A 22,688-nucleotide genomic window follows, 5' to 3' on the forward strand; every position below is an offset into this window, starting at 1 on the left:
GATTAATTAGGAGACGCATGGAAACATCACTGAGAATTACTCTACAACGGCCAGAACCTGTCATGGAAGGCAACAGCATAATTGTAATGAAGTATTACTGTAATATTGGCAATGAGGATATTTTGCGGTAGTTTTTGTTTCTCGATGTTGCGTTCTTGTCGGTAGAAGCGAGCGCCGAGTGTACATGAATTTCAGTTAGAACGATCACAAATTAGCACAGCAACAGACCCACACCACCGCAACAGACCCACACCACAGCAACAGACCAGCACCACAGCAACAGACCNATAGGGATGTAGTTCAACCAGCGGCGACCGGTAGCTCAGCACGAGACGACGCGCCTGGGTCAGAATTTATGTGTTAATTGCATGGAGTTGCAGGCTTAATTGTTTGCCGGCAAATACATTAATGAAGTCAATGCTATACGTGTACAAAGGCTTGGGACAGAAAGTGCCGTCAGTACATGAAGGGTTATAGGGATGTAAGCTTCAGGATAAAAAAGTAGCCTAAAACTATTCCAACTTTAGGCTTATCACAATAAAATGTAATTTAACAACGCACACGCGTGGAATAAATGTGATCCTCAAATGTTTCATAAATGACAAATGATACACACTTGATTTGGGCAGAAAGAAAAATATAACTCAGTACTCACTGCAGTGAGTGACAGAGACCGCATTTTCTCGTCGACGAAAAGGTGAAGTCACGGACGCACGGACGGACAGACGGACATGACGAGCACAATAAGGCATTTTTTCATAAATAAGAAAATGCGCTAAAAAGAGGTTTTAATGACCATAATTGATAGGTACCAATATATATATATCAATGAGTGAGGTTTGTTCAAAATCCATCTTTTAAATGCACTGGTTCCGAAAGTGGGCTAAATTGAACTAGAAACTGCCAAATCAACGAAAAATTAAACATCTAAAGTGTTGTAAAATGCCTAGACAATTCAATGCTAGAATACATATTCAAGGCATGTTAATTATATATTATTGATATTCTTGCTAGTCATTATAGGGCAGGTAGATGTTGAATTTCAGGAACCACTTCTTTGATATTGCTTATCTTGTTTTCACAAACATGAATCAACTTTCTTAGCGCAAAGAAATCTTTTCAACAGAGAAAGTTGACCGATTAAATGTCAGGTTTTATTGGCAAGAGAGAGAAATACTGCATTTGGCACACTTATGCAACAATAAGTGTTGAAGTTATTTGTAGTTCACATATTTGGAGAATGCAAAATATGTAATTACGAATAGGTATGCGAGTAAAAACTTTATCAAAAATTAGAAGATTATCAAAGTAAACCCTCAATATCCTCGGAATTATCAGAATTACACCCAACAGTAAACCTGATTAAAATATACCTTCCAATTTGAAGACCGCGATTGATAGTAACCTGCCAACTAGTTAAAATGGATAGGTATAAATTAGCTACCATGCAAAGATCAATAGAAACTTACATTCACTCTGACCATAAAGCACTATATAAACTAATGAATATCACCAGTGAGATTAATGAAAGCATATAATTGATTGACTTCATCATTTTAATTCCTTCATAAGACATTCCAGAGAAAGCCCAGAAAATTAAAATACAATATTAATTCGTATTTAGATATTGATCCATGTGCATGCGACCTTAAAAGTATACAGATGCTTCCATTATACAATGCAGGTATAATGGTCCTTACATTACATAAAATTGCAGTTTTAAATACGCATATCAAATAACAATTAAGAGCATAATTAAGAGAATTACACTAGGCAAAATTTTGGTACCTGAGCAATGGCATGGTTATCACCCAAGTACAGGTCCTCAGCATATCCTTCATAACCAAGACGCTTATGCAGAATTTCTGTTATGTCCACGCTGCTCTTAGCCAGCCTGTGAAGGAGAAACATAAGTCAAAACAAGCCTTGAATGATCACTCTTTTAAACCATTTGTGAGGCAGAAAACGCGATTGTTAACCTTTATTCATAAACTTTGTGCTTTTTTGCAACACATAAAAATATATTTAGGCTAAAATTATTATAGATCTTTGCTAATCACAATGAAATACGGTACCTATATTCCATGAACGGATGAATACATACAAAGTACATACAAAGTATATAATCTTTATCTGAAAAGCTCCCAGCTTTATTTAATAATCAAAAAGGTATATTCAATAATCATAAAGGTATATTCAATAATCATAAAGGTATATTCAATAACAAAGAATATTACAAATAAAATATTCACGTATCAAGCCGCTTACCTGTAATACAGCAGCTCATCAAGCGCCTTTGTTGCTGAATCTACACGTGTCCAGACACCGTTGACAAAGTCCTTAGCACGTGCTGTTCAATTAACAACAATCAGTTAATGATTTTCAACCTAATATTCACTTTAATTAATTAAAAGATAACGAGTGGTTAAAAACTGTTAGGTAAATCTTGTTCTGGACAAGCTCTTGCCCACGTCTGAGTATGCATAACTGCATCATGTAAATTGAAAGGCACAGAACGGGTGATTTTATGATTCACTGAAATAAACCCTAAATGTGGTGTTATTTTTGCTACCTACATTACAAAACTTAAGGTACGTTAGGTTGATGTACTCAAGTGGGTTTTTTATGGAGCCATCACTGGTAGGAGAGTACAGATAAACATACTACCACAAGTGATGCATTTGGTGGTTTGAAAGATCAATGAGAATGTAATAATGAGCTTTTCAATCCAATGGCTAAGTGAACAAACTTAAACATTGAAACTAGGTACCTACTCATTTTCTACTACGAGTACCTATAGTACTACATTTCTTCAAATGTATACAAAATCAACATGAACTAAAAAAAATATAACTCAGTACTCACTGCAGTGAGTGACAGAGAGCGCATTTTCTCGTCGACGAAAACTTGAGGTCACGGACGGACGGACAGGCAGACAGACGGACATGGCGAGCACAATAGTGCATTTTTTCCATAAATGAGAAAATGCGCTAAAAAGAGAAAAACAACAAAAGAAAAATCAAACTTTTGAAAGAAAACTATAGAGGATACTTACCGTCCTGCAATGCTGCAACAAAGTCAAAGTCCATACAACGAAGAGTGTAAAATGCCTCCTGAAGCTTGAGGAAGAAATGCATCATTTTGGGATGAAGAAACTGATGCGGAAAGCTCTTATCATCCAGCGCAATCTTGTGATATCCTAACCTAATGCCAAGCTGCGATATAAGTGGAATTACCGACAGATCTCCATCCAAAAAAGGCTGATTCATGTATGTGATTTTGTCGAGTTCTTCCTGCTGTAGCCATGTTACATTGCGGCAGTTTTCAAAGTCAGAATATGGCATAATCAGGGCCTTGTTTCTTTCATGAGATACAGTTTGTGCTGTCTCGCTGCTCTCGGTTTCATAATGTTCAGTTTCACTGGACATCAATATTTCATTCCTGAAATTTTCACCAAGACCCACGAAACGTCTAAAGATTCTATCGTACTCTTGCAATAAGCAGTCATCTTCACGAGACAGACAACATGTGTACTTTGGCTTCAGATCCTCAACCAGACTTCGAGGCAGAGGTTCCATGCAACCGACATCATCACAAGTTAGGTTGTTGCTTGATGTGAAGAAAGATTTTGCACAGTCAAATCCTGCACGGCGAACGCTCTCTGTGATACGGTAAGCCTTACTGGAAAATTTGGCTGAGTCATATCGCACAACCTTGTTTGTGTCACAACGCACAACTAAATCATTCAGTGAATATTGTTGCAGGTTTAAAGGGATGTAGTCTTCTGCATCATGAATAGGCTTTGAGGCTTCACCTTGGTCACGAAGGCGGCTCAAGATGGATCCCATTGAATTGGCAACTCTGCACAAAAGTTGAATGAAGTAAAAAAACGAATTCAAGTCCAAATCAAACGTATCGAAATATCACAAATTTTTGATAAGCACTTCTAAGCAGCTGGCTTCGATCATCAACTTTGATCAATTCAACACCACATTCACTGTAAACTTCTCTTCCACAGGCCCCCTCGTCAACAAGGTTCAAGGATGCAGTTGAAGCATCAACATCGTGATAGCATGACAGCCATTGCAGACACGGCATAAGTTCATATGTTTCTCTCAATGCTTTGGCACTCCAGTCGACAACAGAGCGCTGACACAAGAAGGGGTAGAGCGTTACCCAGGACGTGCAGCATAAGACGGCGCCGTTTGTAGCCCAATAGGAACTGAAGCTTTGGAACGTATCCAAAGGCATGCCAGGGAGATGGTAATCCTTCTGAAATTAGTTTAACATGAGACAGGAATATTTCCACATCACAACAATAAACTACCTACCAATATACAAAAAATAATACTAACAATAATCATAACACATTATAATTAAGTTGACGGTAGATGTAATATTTAATTTTAATATTAATGTTAGTCAATTAAATTTAAACTTTATTCCTTTTAAAATGACTTGCATTAAATAAAGTACCATACTTGACTTGGAAATTATTATAAACCTACTTGGTATGTATAAAAAATTGTTCCAGGAATAATCTAGATGCATTACCACCTTTACTCTCAATTCATCAAGTTTCCAAAACATCTAACTTTTATGATTAAAAATGCACAGTAAACCATTTTCTGGCTTATGGCAGGATTACTATCCTCATATATATACAAATCATTTTAGCCAAAAGATAATCATTACCTAGTCTAACTAAGAAATACCTACCTACCAGCCTATCTCTCCACAGGTTTAACTAAGCAATACCTGCCAATTTCTCCACAGGTCTAAGCAATACCTGCCTATCTCTTGACAGGTTTAACTAAGCAATACCTGCCTATTTCTCCACCGGTCTGAGCAATACCTGCCTATCTCTCCGCAGGTCTAAGCAATACCTGCCTATCTCTCCACAGGTCTAAGCAATACCTGCCTATCTCTCCATAGGTCTAAGCAATACCTGCCTATCTCTCCATAGGTCTAAGCAATACCTGCCTATCTCTCCACAGGTCTAAGCAATACCTGCCTATCTCTCCACAGGTCTGAGCAATACCTGCCTATCTCACCATGGGTAGGTGCTATGCAAAACTTGCATAGCACCTACCCATGACCCATTTCACCATGACCCATTTCATTATGACCCATAGCACCTACCCATTTTCTTAAAAAAAATTCTAAGCAAAGCCAAAATATCTTAAGCTTATTTCTCAGTTCCCAAGCAATTGTTGCTCATCATTACCCAGTATTAAGAAAACACTGCCTTTCACCACACAGATCTCAAAAAAAGTATGTCAATCACCACACAGGTTTTAAACTATAGGTATCAATCATTCATTAAAGAACTCTGAAAATAAGCTTGACAATCACAGTCTCACACAGCAGCAAGCTTTCTTGAACTAGCCAATCAGGGACCATGAACTGATAATTCAATAATAAATAACTTAGTATGATAGAACAAATTAGTTCATAAGAACAACTTTGACTCACAATTATTTCAAGACTGAAGCTCCTGATGGTGTAGTCTTGAGGAAGAGATTCGCAATATGGGCCAGGCAGTAAACATTCATCATGTACCTTCTTCTCTTCAACAATTGCATGGTCATTGTATTCACTGAAAAACACATATAGAAGTAATTATCAAACCAAAAACATTTCAAACAGCTTGGTAGAAAATATACATATAAACTTTATACTAGTGATTGCATCAACAAATCAAATGATCACATCAACAAAGAACTAGTTATATACCAACAGGAAAGATAATTCCTCCACATTAAAAAACACATGTTTTTATCAAGAGTTTTTCATTGTTCATTCATATCATGAATGGAACAATGAATCTCAAAAATCACAAACTTGATTCACTCTTATAATGAAGATTAAAATTTTCTAACCATTAAAATTTTGGAATCTGCAATTTCTTTGCGCAAATGCAAGTCAAGTGTACTGGATGTTGCTACTTTCATGATTATATACTATATGGAAGAAAAGAAATAGAATCTTGCAGTGGCACAACATGTAGGAAAAACAAACTACAAAATATATCTCTAAATTATATGGATGAATTGCATCAAACATGATGACCCTAATTTTGTGTTACTAATAATATGGTAGGTATTTTTGATGTACCACCAAGTAAATTTTTTTAATCAGCTGCACACAAAACTTCATTACCTGACCATCGCAAACAAAAGTAGCACAGCAAATACCAATTATTAAAATGGGAAATTGTTCAGCAAAACATTGAATGGCACTGATTAGAATTCAAATCCACTGTTTGAGGCAACATTTTCACATCAAAAATGCTATGTTAAGATTACTGGCTGTCAATGAAAATTACTCTCATCTTTTATGGAAATATCCGCTGGGTGGAACAAGCATATTTTGGAATGAGGATCTATCAATGGTTTTAATGAGAAACATATTATACCTACACAACAAGTGCTGGCTACTGTAAATTTTTAACAGTCTATTGTCTACTGGGGAATGAACCAGCATACAGAAAGCATGACTAAATACATAGGATGTTTCATTGATACATTTAGTGCAAAACAATGTTTTTGAAAACATCAGTTTCTGTATGGAAAAAAAAAAGAGTAAGCTAGCCATTTCTTGCCTTAATGGGGTAAACACAATTTTACTTTAATGTTTTTGAAGAATATGTGAAATAAAAACTAAGTAATAAGGCTAATTCATGGTTCAAAGTCATAAAAGCCAGAGTAAGATAATCAAGGATCATATATACTCACTTGCAGCTAGACTCTGATATGTAGAGTTCAACTTCTCTGGTTGATGGTTCAACATCTTCATGCACTGAAGCAAATAGTATGCAGTGAGCCTGATGGCTCTTCCAAGAGGTGATAACTACAGGAGCAGCCATTTCTAATATTGAATCATTAATATTATAATGTAATTCAACCTACATAAATTACAAGAAAGAAATAAATTAATGACAGGTACGTAGCAGGTAATTTTCCACAGGTTGGTTTCAAGTTAAAATATCTGCAAGAAAAAAGCAAATAGATGAGATGTTGAATGGAAATTATTTAGCACAAAGAAATTTACTTCAATGTGAAGATAATACAAACCCATCTCAGAATTGTGAACATAAAATAATATTGTATTTAAAGAAATAACATGCAAAATACATCTAATCCTGCCTCAAACCAATTTTTTCCTTATCAAAATTCATTTCAGTGATCCCTTTATTTCCAATTGGTCCTCCAAATTTTTATCCTTGTAAAAATCTTTCCATGAGCACCTCAACCCATAAATACAGAATAACTTTGACCCAGAATTGGGGCTTTGACTGGACTAAAACTTCATTAGAAAAGTAAATTCATGCATTCATGTCTTGTCATATTTAATTAATAGAGTAAAAAGCTAAAGGAATGAAAATAATGCTATTTTTTTCAATGGTTCATTGCTTAATAGACGTTACAGTAACTCAATCTTTGAAAATGGAGAAGATAAATGTATTCATTTGCATAAGTGGCAGGGCAGTGTAGATCACAATTTCTTACCTACATTTTTCAAGGTATTGAACTGTGAGTGTGTTGAATTTTTTTTACTTCAAAAAGACCATAATTTTCTGTGCTAGCTCTGTAAATTTCAAGCGTCTCTGTTGGGTGCATCACTCAAGAGATAATTTTTTTTACTGGCTATTTTTGGAAAGTTCTACCTGATATCCTAGATTGGCCACTATGCCTAATTAATTAGCCATAGGCATAGCCACTTAGAGGCTAATAGTGAAGCAATGACCACCACAGGGAGGCTCATAAGAAGACCTTTATCTACCCAGCCCTGAATGCAAGCACCTGCAGCATCCAACCTAGAATTTAACAAAATTATTTAAAAAATAGCAAGTAAAACTCATCATTTTCTATGGGAATTTCAAAAATAGCATGAAAAACAGTTCTATTTTTCTCATTTTTAATGAAATCAATTAGGCAAGACTCGCAGAAAATAGTGAAATTTGACTGCAAGCACAGGCGTTTTCATCTCTGTCATTGTTAGATTTGGCCAAATTTTCCAGAATTTATTGGAATCGTTCATTTAGTCTTTGCGGCTGCAAGATTCCAAAAAATCAGAATATTCCAATCTCATCTGAAGCTCAACTTATACCTAATCAAAAATGAATCTCTAGCTAATATTAACTCGACCCTAGCCTCTTAACCTGGTCTTTTGCCTCTTAACCTGGACTTTGGTCTCTCAGCCTCCACCCAAGCCTCTCAAAATGGACCCCAACTGGTCAGTCTGGACCCTAGCCTCTCAACTTAGACCCTGGCCTCTCAATCTCGACCCTGGCCTCTCAACCTGGACCCTTGCTTCTTTGCATCTCAATCTGGACTTTGGTCTCTCGGCCTCCACCCTAGCCTCTCAAAATGGACCCTGGCCTGTCATCCTGGACCATGGCCTCTCAACGTGGACCCTGGCTTATCAACCTGGACCCTGGCTTATCAATCTGGACTTTGGTCTCTCAGCCTCCATCCTAGTACCGTAAAATGGGGTAACTTAGACCACTTTTTTTATAAATGATGCCATTTTTTTACTAGCTAAATTAAACTTGAATTGAAACATGCAAAATACAGGTCTATACTCTAGCTTCACTCACCATAAATTGCTGGCTCCTGCCTCTCATAGTCTTTATGTAATTTCAAAAAAAGTGATGGTCTTTGTTACCCCATGGGGGTTTTTGTTAAAAAAAACGAAAAGTGGTCAAAGTTACCCCGCCGGTCAAAGTAACCCCATTTTACGGTAGTCTCTCAAAATGGACCACGGCCTGTCAGCCTGGACCATGGCCTCTCAACCTGGACTTGGGCCTGTCAGCATGGACCATGGCCTCTCAAGTCTCAACCTGGACTTGGGCCCCCCACCCCTCAACCTGGACCCTGGTCTCTCTGCCTGGACATTGGCCTCACAACCGTGGCCTTGGCATGGAGCTATCAATTTGGTAACTACAAACTTCTGGAGTTGTCTGGATAATAATTAGTCAGTCAGATTAACATCAGGCTATTTAGGCTAACATTTAATTGGATGTTGACATGTATAACCAAATGTTTTAGTCCATTAGATTTGTAATGAACACTTATTAATTAAACATTTTTAGCTGCCAAGTGTACAGTAAAAATTTTTTCATGCTAGTAAAAGATTTTTATGCAGCATAAATAGTAAAATCCATAAATGATCAATCTAATGGTCTTGACTGTAGCTGATGATGGTAGCCTTAGCCCGTAGGTCAGCACGTACCCAATTCCAAACATTTTTCAACTTGAAAGTTTTATCCATAATATCAAATTTTACCAAATAAGTCATTTCAAGATCTCAGAATTTCTGCATAGAAAACTTTCAGGCTCTATTATTAAGTTCAGCAAGTAACTTATTAAATAATGAATAATATTATAATAATATTTATTAAGTTCAGCAAGTAACTTATTAAATAATGAATAATATTATAATATTTATTCAGCTCAAAATGTTGTCAATATGACAATATTATATACTAAAAGAGCTTTGGGAAACCTGCTTTGTGATATGCCCAGTGCCCAGTGGCCAGTCCTGACTCCATAGTGACAACTGACAACTGACAAACCACGGATTTTTTAGAATCAGTTCATTTTTAATTTCCTCATTTACGCATGATTTAAACCAATTTCTTATGTATGATAATGCAGGTACCTATCCAGGTCCCAGGATATACTTTACTCTTTACTGGTCTCCATAGCATATATGATATAGGACTCAAAAATGAACTTGAGAGCATGGTGGCAATCCATAGGTTATTCAAAAGAACCTGTTCTTATGTCATTTTGAACCGATCAACGCTTCTTTACGGACCGATCGTAAAACACCTTCACCGGCAAAAGCNCTTCCTGATGATATTTCCAAGTGTACTCAATGATAGATCAGGCTTCTTGGATATTATTCGATACCCCTTCTGTTTCTTTTTACAATCTATGATCTTTTGACACAAATCTGCCGCCAACTCTCGAGTTTTAGCCATTTAAAATTAGATTTTAAAGATAAAGCTGCATAATATCTTCACCGGAACACAAAATCAGAAATTTGGGTTGTAGCAAAGACTTATCGCCTTGGGATTTTGACTTTGTTACAAAATTTAAACGATAAGCAGCTGTCTCTTATACACATCTAGATGTGTATAAGAGACAGGAGCCGGACCGGTCGATGCTCTTGCAAACGCATAAGTACTCACAATAATTCCCTGCCACCATGCTTGAGAGATGAGGGAGAGTCTAAAAACTCTGCTTTGCCACTACGGTGCCCACACAGCAAAAAATATTCTTTGAACAATTGAATGAACAAACAAGAAAATTATTTATACATAAATTACTTTTTCCAGGACCATGTTTCAACTTTCAATTAGAGTTTATTGCAGTTTTATCAAAAAAACTGTAAAGGAAGATCTAGTTTCAACACTTTCACGTTTCCTGATACTATGTGATAGTATCTGATTGACTGATTCAAAATAAGATGGAGCTCAGTCTGATACAGTGAGAGGTTTTGTGTAGGTACCTAACCTACCTAGGTATTCATAATATCACCCTTCAACAATTCTTAAAAATTCAAATGACTTCAATGTCCCTATCAAAGTCCAAATATCTCACAAATTTGCTGGCTTGGATACTGGCCACTGGGCACTGGCCAGAACAATTAAATTATATGAATATATGAAACAAAATTAATAAGCACCCATTTGATTTAAAAAAGGACGGAGTTGCCGATGGTCTAAAAAACTAAATGTGCCATTGCAGCGCAGCCGCTCTATGAGCTCGTCTGTTTACACTCAGCACCAGCCGCCACCATAGTGGCAAAGCAGAGTTTTTTTTAGACTCTCCCTCAAGTTCATTTCTTGAGTCCTATTAGTAGACCAGAAAAGTATCATGGATACCAGCATTATCATATATAATAAATTGATTGAAATCTTGAGTGAATTAGGAAATTTAAAATAAACTGATTCTATAAATCTCTGGTTTGTCACTATGGCCGCCACTCATCACATCAAGAAATCTTACCAAACTAGCAACCAATGTGTCCCGATGAGGCCAACCCTAACACATGACCATCGGCTGTGAGAAGCTGAACCTGAATGGGCAGAGCTCACTCAGCTCACACTGTGCTGTAAATATTCTGCGATGTAAGAATCGACGACAGGCCCAGCGTTGCCAAATGGTATATTTCTATACCAAAATTCACAAATCTGGTATTTTCAGGTGTCTGGTATGAATATTTTAGATCTGGTATATTGGTATATTTGCCTAAATCTGGTATTTTTCTGGCTTATTGCAAATTTACTGCATTAAGTTCCACCAGGAAGTTAGAAGTTTATCCAGCGTAGGCGTGGATTATATGATTACCTTCAAAGCGGCGCGACTAGAGGTTTCCCGCAATTTTTGGACCCGCAAGTTTACCGCATGTTGAAATAACCCTAATCTAATTGTTAACATTTAACAAAAGTGCTTAGTACAATATATGTAAGCACGAGGGTGATGATCCTTGATTGATCACTGATCAGTGATAAAATGGCCTAGGACGACTGTGGTTGTCGAACTGATCTCTGCGACGCAAGCTCCAACATTTTTGTTTGGTGGTTTTGAATTCTAGTGTGCCACTTATTGGAGTGCCACTTGAATTCTGGGGTGCCATTCAATATTTCACTGATCTTGAAAATCATCATCCATTCATAGAACTGGCTGCCTACTGCATCACTTGTCTACTTTGACCTGTCTCCAATACATAATTCTGGTATTTTGAGCTAGGCAATCTGGTATTCTCGCCGAGAAAAAACCTGGCAACACTGCATAGGACCAGTACGATGTAGAGCTCTGCTGATTGTCATTTTCTACATCAATCCAAGATTCTTCCCGGTCGTTATAATTTCACCACGAGCAACAAACGGGTTCTTCTGTACCTTTTTGTTAATTCACCTTGCATTGCCGTCCGTTAGTTTCCTTGGACAACCAGGTCTTGGAAGGTTAGCAACAGCATGCTCGGATGATATCATCTGGATGATTGCTTCCTGATGATATTTCCAAGTGTACAGTCAATGATAGATCAGGCTTCTTGGATATTATTCGATACCCCTTCTGTTTCTTTTTACAATCTATGATCTTTTGACACAAATCTGCCGCCAACTCTCGAGTTTTAGCCATTTAAAATTAGATTTTAAAGATAAAGCTGCATAATATCTTCACCGGAACACAAAATCAGAAATTTGGGTTGTAGCAAAGACTTATCGCCTTGGGATTTTGACTTTGTTAAAAAATTTAAACGATAAGCAGACGCTTATAAGCATATAGAAAATTAACCCTCACCAATTAATGTAACGCAAAATATAATAATTCCTTGTAATTCAATGCTCCACCATGATTATATGAGGACCTGATTGGGTGATTTGGGTCCCTAGTCACGCCTCCAAGAAATTCTTGGCACGAGACACTGCATGGCGGCGAACGATCGAGATGCACTTCGGAGAATAGTCCGTATAATATGTGGCGACTGGCGAGATGTTCATCGAATGATAGTTTTACAGCTTGTGGCGAGATAGTCTCCGAAGTTTAGTTTCATCACTTTAGCCGGACGGCCTGCTCATCAAAAGCTTAAAGCCTCTGAAGAATTTTTGTGCGATCGTTGGTGTAACATCGAAAAACGATGGTGAGCCAATGGTTGGACCCGCTCGGAAATTTTCAAGCCGTAGGCTTAGTCAGTCGTAGACTGGATGTTTTCTAATCCGTTTAGAATTTTCACCGAGCTTGATTTTCTCTGATAATTGGATAATTATTCTCACATTTTGAGATTTTTTGATGCCAAATGCGCGGAAATAGTTGTCTTTTATGGCGAATTCTCACATGTAATTTTTGAGCAGCAAATTTGCGAACAAGAACTTCTATTGCCAGTAAATACGTTTGCCCAGAGGAAAATTCGCCTCTGCAAGGAAGTGCATACGCCACGGAATGGAGAAATAGGAATTTAGATGTTCGAAATTAAATAACTCGAAATTAAAACTTATATGTTCGCAATGAAATATCTGTTATAATTAACTATTTAGGTATTAATTGAATGATGAAGGCAAAAACGTTTGCACCTTTCAAAAGATATATACTTATTTTTTATAACTATTAGGCTAAGGTTTCATTAGGCCATTATTTTTTATTACCTGGATATAACTTTTATTATACTATATTATGCTGCGGCAATGATGTGGAGCAACGACTGGTTTGCGGTGCGGCAGATGCTCTCACCGCGGGAACGCAGCCGTGCACCACCAAATTTGTGCACCAATCAGCCCTGAAAGGGACGGCCAGCATATTTCCGGATGACCACTAATCAGCCGCGTATTAACCTGCCGTCAGTAACCAGCCAATGACTTCATCTTGCTTTAAATATTAGGAGCTTTACGCCACCATATTCTGAAGCGAATAGCCCATAGAATAATGGTTGTCCACCACTGAACGTTGCACCGAACCATCACTTCATATCCTGACTTTAGCTCGAACTGTAACTAGCGGACAACGGACTGCGACCAACCATGCAGCCCAGCCCGCCAGTGGAACTGCATGCATCCGCCGTGCAGCGTGCACCACCAGACGGTCACTTTTAGCTCACAACATCCGGGGTTAGGTTTCAGAAAGCATAGTTCTGTTCCAAAATCTATCGTCCTTCGACGAGTGACTTTCGAAGCTTTGCTAAATTACGTAACTTTTAGCTCACAGCATCTGGAGTTAGGTTCATAGTTCTGTTCCAAAATTTATCGTCGTACGACGCGTGGCCGTTCAACCGTTAGGCTGATTTGACACACGGGACAGCTCCGCCGCGCTCCGTCCGAGTGGTGTAAAATTTTTTTTGCGTATTGGCAGACGATGATGGGCCATTCTACGTCAGGCTTCTTTCCTTTTGGGCTGATTGATCTATTTCAGTGGTTCCCAAAGTGGGCGATATCGCCCCCCTGTGGGCGATGGAAAGATCTGGGGGGGGGCCGGTGAGGAAGAAAGGGGCAGTAGGGGGGCGGCAGTTCGCGAAGTCGAAGTCAGAAGTTCGTACGTTTGTTTGACGATTTGTACACAACACGTGCAGAACATGACTCCGAATCTGGTAAATTTTCACGAGCTAAAAATCACCGTTTGATAGTTAGGAATTTTGATTCAAAATTTCGTTCTAATCTGTTCAGTAGTTTGGGAGAAATTCTTTGCTCACTGCGAATTTCGGCCCAGACCGCCATATAACTCCCGAATGAAGGTGAAATTTAAAATTTTCAGGAGCTACATCACCGTTATTTCCTAATTTATACGTGTTCCAAGTTTTATCGTGCTGCGTTCATTAGTTTGAGAGATATTCCTTGGTCACTGAATTTGGAGATTGGCCGTGATCGAGACCGGCCGTAAATTTGTCCGAGCCGTCTTGAATTTCTAGTGCTGAAACAGTTGAAACTAAAAAAATATTTTGGTTTACTAAATGGGGTTCTATTTGCGAAATACACATTCGTGTTTAACCTTTCTCTTTTAAAATTGCAGCATACTAAATATCAAGAAAGAGGCGTTTGTTTTTATGTGTGTCTGTTAGGGGGGGATTTCTTTCTTCTAAGTCAGTTAGTCTAAGTTAGTTTTTCTTAAAAAAAAAAGTCCTTTTGAAGGCCGGTTACAGAAGTGTTAGTGGCATTAACGGGAATTAATGGTAGTCGATACAAGGATATGTAATTATTAAGAATTTTAGCTATCCCAGTCCATTACCTTGACGCGACTACTCTCCATAATTTTGTACTGAAATATCACTTTTTGCGAGTACTCCCTAAAATTTTGCAGTGAATATCACATTTGTCGCGACAACACATAAAAATTTTGTAGCGGACATCACTTAAGTTGACGCTGCTCTTGTGGAGAACATAATGTTTACTGTTAAGATTGTACAGCTCAACTAATCAGTGAAAATGATTCACTGCACTTTCATCATAATCTTTATTTAATAAAAATTTACTAAAATCTGCTCAGAGATTAGGACTATGGCATGACATTATCAGTAATTAATGAGAGGAAATGATATTAAAGAATATGAAAATAAACCCCCAAATATTAGATCGTGTTCTAATGAACAAACTAATGAATAACAATCGCAAGTTTGAATTTTCATGATATTTTGGTTTTGCATATTTGCCATCTTTTAAATACCATTCTGCATACGGGGAGGTTAATTTTGCAACAAATTCATCGATCGCTTTTTAGTCACAATGTTGCGGGGCATCTTGAGCTGCTCTCGAGTTAATTTGATATGCAGTAGTTTGAACGTTGCACAATTCTACATTAAACTTTTCACCGGCCCCGTTGAGTCGCTGAGTAACCACAGGGCCCCAAACAACATTATTGTGATGCCAGTTGTTCGTCAACGGTCAATCTTATTAGGTTGCTTCAGGCGGACATGATCATGCTGGTCGAATTTTAAACTGTCCAGGAAATGACTGTTAATCAGTTTGTAGATAATAGACTGGTTGATGTAGTTCTCGACGTGTTTTTCCAATTCTGGATCATTCTCTTAGGCTGCTAACAGAGCTTTCCACGTTTCTCCCCAAGAGTTGACGTGATGGGATTTCTCCGTTCCGGGATCAATGTCAATGCTTTTTTCTGCAATGCAAGGAAAAGATTAAAAATATATATGCATTCCAAACCAATATAACAATAAGCAAAAACCTGCTAAACTGTTTATACGATGGCGGTAATTGGTACCAGTCTCACAGATACGCATAACATTAAAACTATAAACGTATCAAAAGACGAGATTCTGGAGCTGCGATTTTAATACATTTTCAAGTTAGTGCCCTATTTACTCTGCCTTAGTAAGCGGGTAACATTTTTTACAATATCACCGTCGATTGAAGTGGCAAAATTAGAAGTATGCTTTTTAATTGTCCTTAAATGAATTAATAATCCCCACAGTAGATTTGAATTGAAGACCAGACCAATATAACTCAGTACTCACTGCAGTGAGTGACAGAGCGCATTTTCTCGTCAACGAAAACGTGAAGTCACGGACGGACAGACAGACAGACGGACATGACGAGCACAATATGGCATTTTTTACATAAATGAGAAAATGGGCTAAAAATCGCAGGAACCCCTATTAAGTATCTCAGACACTTTCTTCCTCCTACCCCTCTTCATCAGATGGCGAGCCATGATCGCCATATTAGCTCCGCTACTCTTACAGCACAAATAATTTTTCAAATCTACCTTGAATATTATCAAATCACCCTTTCAAGACTTACCATCACAGTATGAAATATTCAAATACAGGACAAAGCTATAACGCAAACGATTGATCAAGGCTACAACTTTTACTTCTATGGTGCCAGTCGGGCAAGTCCCGACGTTCGACGGCGCAAGTGAACTAAAGTTAATAATGTTTTGAGATGGTTTCCTGTAAATTCCACCCACTTCGGCACAAAACGCATCAAACTATCATTCATTGCGAATTTGAGTTGCCTGGCCTGTTCCCTTTGTCTAGTAATTAATTTTAGAGAGTTTGCCCTAGAGTTTCCAAACTATCTCTCTCTTTCCCCTTTGCCCTAGAGTTTCCAAAACAAATAATATACCACAGCTTCCAGAACTGCAAAAAATAATTAAAAAGGCCAACCCATGTCTACTGAAGGTGACTCGTTACCGAGGTCGAGTTATCAAAAAACACTCGAGTACACTGGAATTAACTTCTAAAAGTCCACAGAGCGGCTGATTTTTCGTCTGTGATTGGTAGGTTTTGCTTTAAAAGATGTTAGTGATTGGCTGACGGTTTTGTGAACTCGTAACTAAACGCTGTTTGCGGTCTATAGCTTTAATTTGTTTGCTGCATGGATAGTTTAGTTTGTGAATAGCGCAGAATCCTTAATTATGGACGAATGGTGACGATAATATTGATGATCGAGCAGCTAGCAAGTTCATCCAGTTAAGAGCGTTTTTATTTGCCGAAAGATTAATTGAAGATTCAAGCGTATAGAATCTTTCCATTTCTGCTGGGACCTGGGTAACTTAGCTTGCATGCAACTTTTTCCTAACCAAGCATGCCATCCGTTATTACTTATATTTCTCTTTAGCAGATAATTTAACTTGTCTATCTGGGAAATAACTTGTCTGAATCTGAAGATCAACTCCGATGCGCGTGTTTGGTCTCTAGCTGAAACGTAGGCTCCAGCTTGCGACTTGGGTACAGTCGAAGGAAATATCTGTGAGAACGTATTAAATTTCAGTTATTTCAGAACATCAAAATCTACGCCATAGCACCATTGACTATACAAAATCAGCCGTTCTTGAACTGCTAGGCAACTGGATCCCAACGCACTGCTATAACTTGGTAATTTGGAGATAAACTTTTGCCCACGACTGCACACGTGCTTAACCACTACCAGAACGACCGCTAGTCGGCGGCTCGGCGCTAGGGTATTGTAATAGAAGATTCAAATCCTTGAAGCTGGAACAGTTGCTTTCCAGCCGTCTTAGCGGAACGAGCTCGTCGCCTCGGCCGCAGCTCAGCGATCACATTGTCAGCAAATGCTCAGCGTTGAGCGAAACTACTCGCTTAGTTTATTACTTAGCACATTACTTCATAACTTAGCTTCAAATTTGTAATATATCAACTCCCTCGGGATTTGATGGGTATCGTGTTCCAAGAAGTCGGAAGCCGACGTCTTGGCGGCTGATCTGGTTTCAACTAGACACTTCGCGCTGGTTCCTTCGTTGTGGCGTCTACAAGTGACGTTCGTCCGGTCAGGGCTCCACACACTAATTCAAAGCTGACACTGACTCCTTTGAATCGATTACTTGTTCTAATAGAAAGTTTCGGTCTGAACGAATCGACATGATACAAGTATCCTTTAGTAAATAACTTGGTGAAGGCTGCTGGAATTTGGTTATAAATCTGTNCGAAAAAACATCGGGAGGGTTAATTTTGCGGTCGAAATTGCGAAGATCGGTTGTAGACGAATTTCGAAAATACTTTTTGATCACCTAATGCAAGTTGAATATTTTCCTTATCAAGAAAGAAATACAAGAACTAGGATAGGACGAAATAGGCTACCAGTCAATTCTTTATCTTAGTTATTCAGAACCCTTCAATTTAAAGTTTGAACAATCGTTTTCCTGCTTAGCTCTCCTGAAGACAACAGAACTTATTTATCGAATATTCAAAGAACATATGAAATATAGCCTGTCTTTTTTCTTTCAGGAAAAATAACGGCATCATATTAGTAGCATAGACGTACTTTAAGGGTATCTTTGTGAATGAAGTACCTTGCCAGACTCGCTAGTGAACTGCATGTACTTGTTCTCAAAGTAGCCGTGCATTGATAAGTTGTTGCCACCCCCAAAAGCTTTCTGCAGGAGGTGCTGAACGCGACTTGGGCATGCTTGTATAATACTGGGCCATATGATGTTGATATTACAGCCTAGTAGGGAGCTGTGAATGTGTTTAATTAAGATCTTCCAACGCAGGCATCATGATTGTAGCATTAGCTACAAATTTTTCCGCGTACTTGCAAATCAATCGAGCACGATTTTGGTGCTTCAATAGAAGATGTCTTTATTTCAAATGTGGTTTGATTGTCAATATTTAGTTCGAATTCATAGTAAATTTTCTTGAAATGATTTTGAATTTCATTATGAATTCGGATGGTGGTGCAAGCGAAGAAGATAAAATCAGATCCAAGCAGCAACTCGTCTTCGGCAATGTGGCCATATCCAATATGAGTCGAAAACACGAAATTAATGTTGTCCACAGTCGCTGCAACGAGGTGGCACGTTTCAGAATGTTCCTTCTTCCATCACTGGAGCTAGTATGTCGCCTTTTCCTTTGTAAAAGGGCAGATATCCCGACCCTTTTCATGGTCTTTTCAGCCATGACGGTTTCATCACAGCCAGTGTCTATTGTAGCCGTCACATACATGTCGTTAATTTTGAAGTTTGAAAGCACGAATGGTTTTTTAATCTCTTAGGGGCCTGTAAGGCGCTCCCTTGTTTGCTTAATGTCATTTTCGAAGCCATTTTAGTTTATGACACTGTGAAGAAACTCTGGTCCTGCTTACACAGCTGACCTTCCAGGATCGTGTTCGGTCGAAGGCTCTGCAGAATCCAAGCTGACCGAATCCGAGTGTTTCGCCATCATGCCGCCACTGGAAATTTACGTGCTTAATAATCGTTCAACATTAGTAAATAGGAACTACATACACTCAATGTTCTATCGAGAGTATGTCTCAAGCTGTTATTGAACAGCTTGAAAAGCGTAATCCATAACTTTATGAGCTTCTTATGTGTACTGTTCAAAAATCTATGTAGGGCTTTGATGTGCCCTGTAGAACCTGTTTCGTAATTGATTCAGTATGGCTTGTGCCTTGTGGTGCTTCTAGTTCGAGATGTCTTTTACGTGTGAATTACTCAGAAGTAATTAACTCTGCTCTTGTTCGCCATGTCTTGACCTAAATGCCATTCAGCTGAAACGACTGCACCTGCTTTTTCGGTGAAATCGCTGAAAGCCTCGCTGCGTGATGCCGTTTTCTCAAAAGCCACTTCTTGCCTAGTCATCGTTTTGTGCGTTACCAGTGTAAATAAATTTACTTTTAGTTATTTTGGTAAGAAGTTGCGCCGACCGTCTCTGCTGGGAGGCTGCGATGCGTGAACGGCGCCGAGATATCGTGCTACTTCCGGCCGGCTCTTCCGCTTTTATTCTTTCGACGCATTTACGTTCAGAGATATTTTTGTACCTATGAAGTGTCTAGGTGCGTCCTATATATGACCATTGATTCAAGTTGGTAGATTAGTTGATCATTTAATTGTCAGTTAATGTAACGTTAGACATGTTATAATATTCAGGGCCTCGAAATGCATTTAAATTCTTGTATATTATGTAAACGAAGAAAAAATGCAGTTGTTTTGTATTGTACCGCACTCCAGATCTCAACTGGAACGGCATTATTTATTGAAACTTCGTTGTTTCCGACATCATAATTCCTATGGCCCACGACGGAGTTGCGATGTCGGATGGAATGCATGCTATCGAATGCCTTTAAAAAATATGCCTTACTGAAGGAATGCTATTTCTTTGTTGTGATGCGTAGGCGCTAGCGTAGCTGACAGTATTCAATTGACTTCTGCATGCATAAGCATCCATATTACCGAAATAGTAGATTAGTTTTGGATCTATATTGTAACGAGACCTCCTTTCCTTCTTCGTCTGGATTAACTCCTGTGCCTATACTTTCAAAAAAAGTTGAGAGATCGTAAGTTCATCAGCCAATCATTGACGGCCTTTTGAGCCAAATCCACCAATCATAGACAAGAAAATAGAGCGTAATGCTTACGTTTACTTAGCGAGTTTTGAAACAATGGCCCCAGGTCCAGCGTAACGCCGGCATCAAGTTTAGTCTACACCAAATATCTTGCGGGAAGAGTATCACTGAATTAGTTGTGTCACCCGAGAGGCTTTCACCGACGTTCCGTGTGATTGCGGTCTTGAGATCGTCGTTGTATTCGGTGGTACGCACATGACCTGTACAAGGGACGTGAGAGCTCTAAAATTTGCTCTGTAGGCGCATTGTCTCTCCCTGTTCTGTGAAGTTGTAAAAAAACATCGTTCTTTCTGTTGCAGGCGTCAAACTTGCGAAAGCTTGAAGCTTGGGTGGGAACTTGAAAGTTATAACCTTTGTTCAAAAGTTTTATTTCCTCCAACCTGTTGCATTTTTATAATTATGTTGCAATTGTGATAGCTACTGTGGTCGAATTTTGAGCCTGTGATGTTCGCTGAGCGTTTCATTTGATGCTACGAAATTTAAATAAACAAATTTAAATGTTTTTTCTACAAAACATTGACATCCGCTGTTGTCTTGAAACTTAGGTGTCAATTACACCTCAAAATTTTCAACCATATAGAATTTCTTACTATATTAACGTCATAATGTATAATGTTTCTTGAATTGGTGTTATTTGGGGCTAACGAATTGTGGTGCAGGTTTCAGGAGAGAAGCAGTTCAAGATGAACCAAAACAGCCGGACTCGTGAGTGTGAATAAAGCCGAGGTGCGAGCCTTCTTGGTCGGTGCTCGTTGACGTGATGTTGCTTAGGCTTCATGTGATGATGCGTGGTCGAGTCCTTCGCCTCACATACTTTTATTAGGCACATTTTGGTACGTTCCTATTCGTACGTGTTATGGTAGTGTCAAATTTATAACCGTTTATTACATTGAATCAATGAAAAAATATTGTAAATTTGGATAAACTTTGAGCTTATTTCCATTAAATTTTTACCTCGTCACTTGCCGCTTATATTTTTATTTAGTGATAATCCGTTTCAAAAGTCTCATTTTATAAATATTGATTATCTGTTTGAGTATATGAAGAGAACTCTTATCAATATGAAATATTGAGATAAAATTTCCTTTCATCATATAGAATTATAACTCATTGGCACAGTTTAACATAGAAACGGGTTTTGGATGTCGCAGTCGACGACCGGCCTTAGCAATCTACCACTGATGCATACGACAGTCGGAATAATGGTGGATCTGTGTAACTAATGCATAAATAACTGAACTGATCAGTGCCGGGGTTACGTCCATAGTTGGTAACAATGTTAGGGCGTGACAATTGAAGGCCAAAAAGACTTTTGGCTTCAATTTTATTCTAGGTGGTTTTGCTTCAGCAATTTTTTCAAGGAATGTTAGTTTAAAAAATTCCGTTCAAATGCTTACGAGTTCCAACTTGTTTATTCACTACACATCATCTTCTGACCACTTCCCGGAATTTGTGGACACAAAATATCTTTTAACGTGCAATCTAGAGGACAAATACACCGTTATCTCTGCTTCTTTTTACTTTAGACTAATAGTCATGGCGTGACGTGAGGCCGACATCCGCCTAAAATAATTTTATAAAGCGTTCATGTTTGTACCTATAATAATAAAAATGTTCAAGTTTGTAACTATAATAATAATAAAAGTGTTCATGTTTGTACCTGTACGAGTCATACTTGTAACATTTAACAGATGTCGAGTGTATTCTGAAATTAGTTACCATCTCTTCGAGCTTCACGTCCACTTTCTCTTTCAAGAGATGCGCTAGAGCTCGCTGTGCGAGTCTGATGCTTGATGCGCAACCTGCAGCAGCAGCCCGCATTCCCGACAGTAACTTCTTATCTCTATACTGTTGTTCTCTGTCCATTTGATTGCATTCGTACTCGAATGCTGCTTTTCTAGTTGGCAGGAAGTAAAACTTGATGTGGGGACATTTATGAAAGAGTCGTAGGGACATCAGCAATAACATTCGACATAGACCTGTTTTTTAGACTTTTGCCCTCGGTTGCTGGTTTTCATCGGTTCATGATCAACAATTACCCATTGTAAAGTTTAGGCTTCAGAAAAAGCGTAAGATACATTAATTTGTGCGTTCCTTGCCTACTNGTTTCAAATATTAAACTTTAATTATTTTACTTCTATGGAGTGGAAATTGTTGCTTATTTCTCATTTAGTTATTCGAAAGCTGTTTCAAGACAACGATTATTGAACCTTCGTGCAGTGGAACCATGTACATGAATTTCTCTGTCAATAATTCGGGTTCGTAAACGCAATACTCTAAACACGTCGACTGACGTTGAAATTTGAATGCATGCACGGTAGTTTTTCTGCTTGCGATTTTCAACTCGTATCATCAGCAATGCATT

General features: G+C 38.3%; 2 protein-coding genes across 2 annotated transcripts; both read right to left on the minus strand.

Moving 5' to 3' along the window:
- Positions 1 to 36: 36 nt before the first annotated feature.
- On the minus strand, positions 37 to 3,855 carry LOC108671709. Its single transcript, XM_018159283.2, has 5 exons — positions 3,056 to 3,855; positions 2,269 to 2,350; positions 1,789 to 1,894; positions 267 to 341; positions 37 to 57 (listed from the first exon to the last, which is right to left on the minus strand). Exons 1-5 carry the CDS (start codon positions 3,846 to 3,848, stop codon positions 37 to 39), a joined length of 1,077 nt encoding a protein of 358 aa, XP_018014772.1. The 5' UTR covers positions 3,849 to 3,855.
- A 51-nt stretch (positions 3,856 to 3,906) lies between these two features.
- On the minus strand, positions 3,907 to 6,985 carry LOC108671719. The gene is made up of 3 exons (XM_018159292.1): positions 6,738 to 6,985; positions 5,476 to 5,599; positions 3,907 to 4,272 (listed from the first exon to the last, which is right to left on the minus strand). The coding sequence occupies exons 1-3, from the start codon at positions 6,866 to 6,868 to the stop codon at positions 3,907 to 3,909; spliced, it is 621 nt and encodes a 206-aa protein (XP_018014781.1). The 5' UTR covers positions 6,869 to 6,985.
- Positions 6,986 to 22,688: the final 15,703 nt, after the last annotated feature.

The sequence above is a fragment of the Hyalella azteca genome, unplaced genomic scaffold (genome assembly GCF_000764305.2).
Source record: "Hyalella azteca isolate HAZT.00-mixed unplaced genomic scaffold, Hazt_2.0.2 contig9858, whole genome shotgun sequence".
In the NCBI taxonomy this organism is placed as follows: Eukaryota; Metazoa; Arthropoda; class Malacostraca; order Amphipoda; family Hyalellidae; genus Hyalella; species Hyalella azteca.

Excerpts from the sequence above, each read along its gene's own strand:
- LOC108671719 (XM_018159292.1), bottom strand. The coding sequence starts at position 6,868 with ATGGCTGCTCCTGTAGTTATCACCTCTTGGAAGAGCCATCAGGCTCAC. Across the intron at positions 5,600-6,737 it reads ATATCAGAGTCTAGCTGCAA|TGAATACAATGACCATGCAA; the intron begins GTGAGTATATAT and ends TGTGTTTTTCAG. Across the intron at positions 4,273-5,475 it reads GCTTCAGTCTTGAAATAATT|AAGGATTACCATCTCCCTGG; the intron begins GTGAGTCAAAGT and ends AACTAATTTCAG.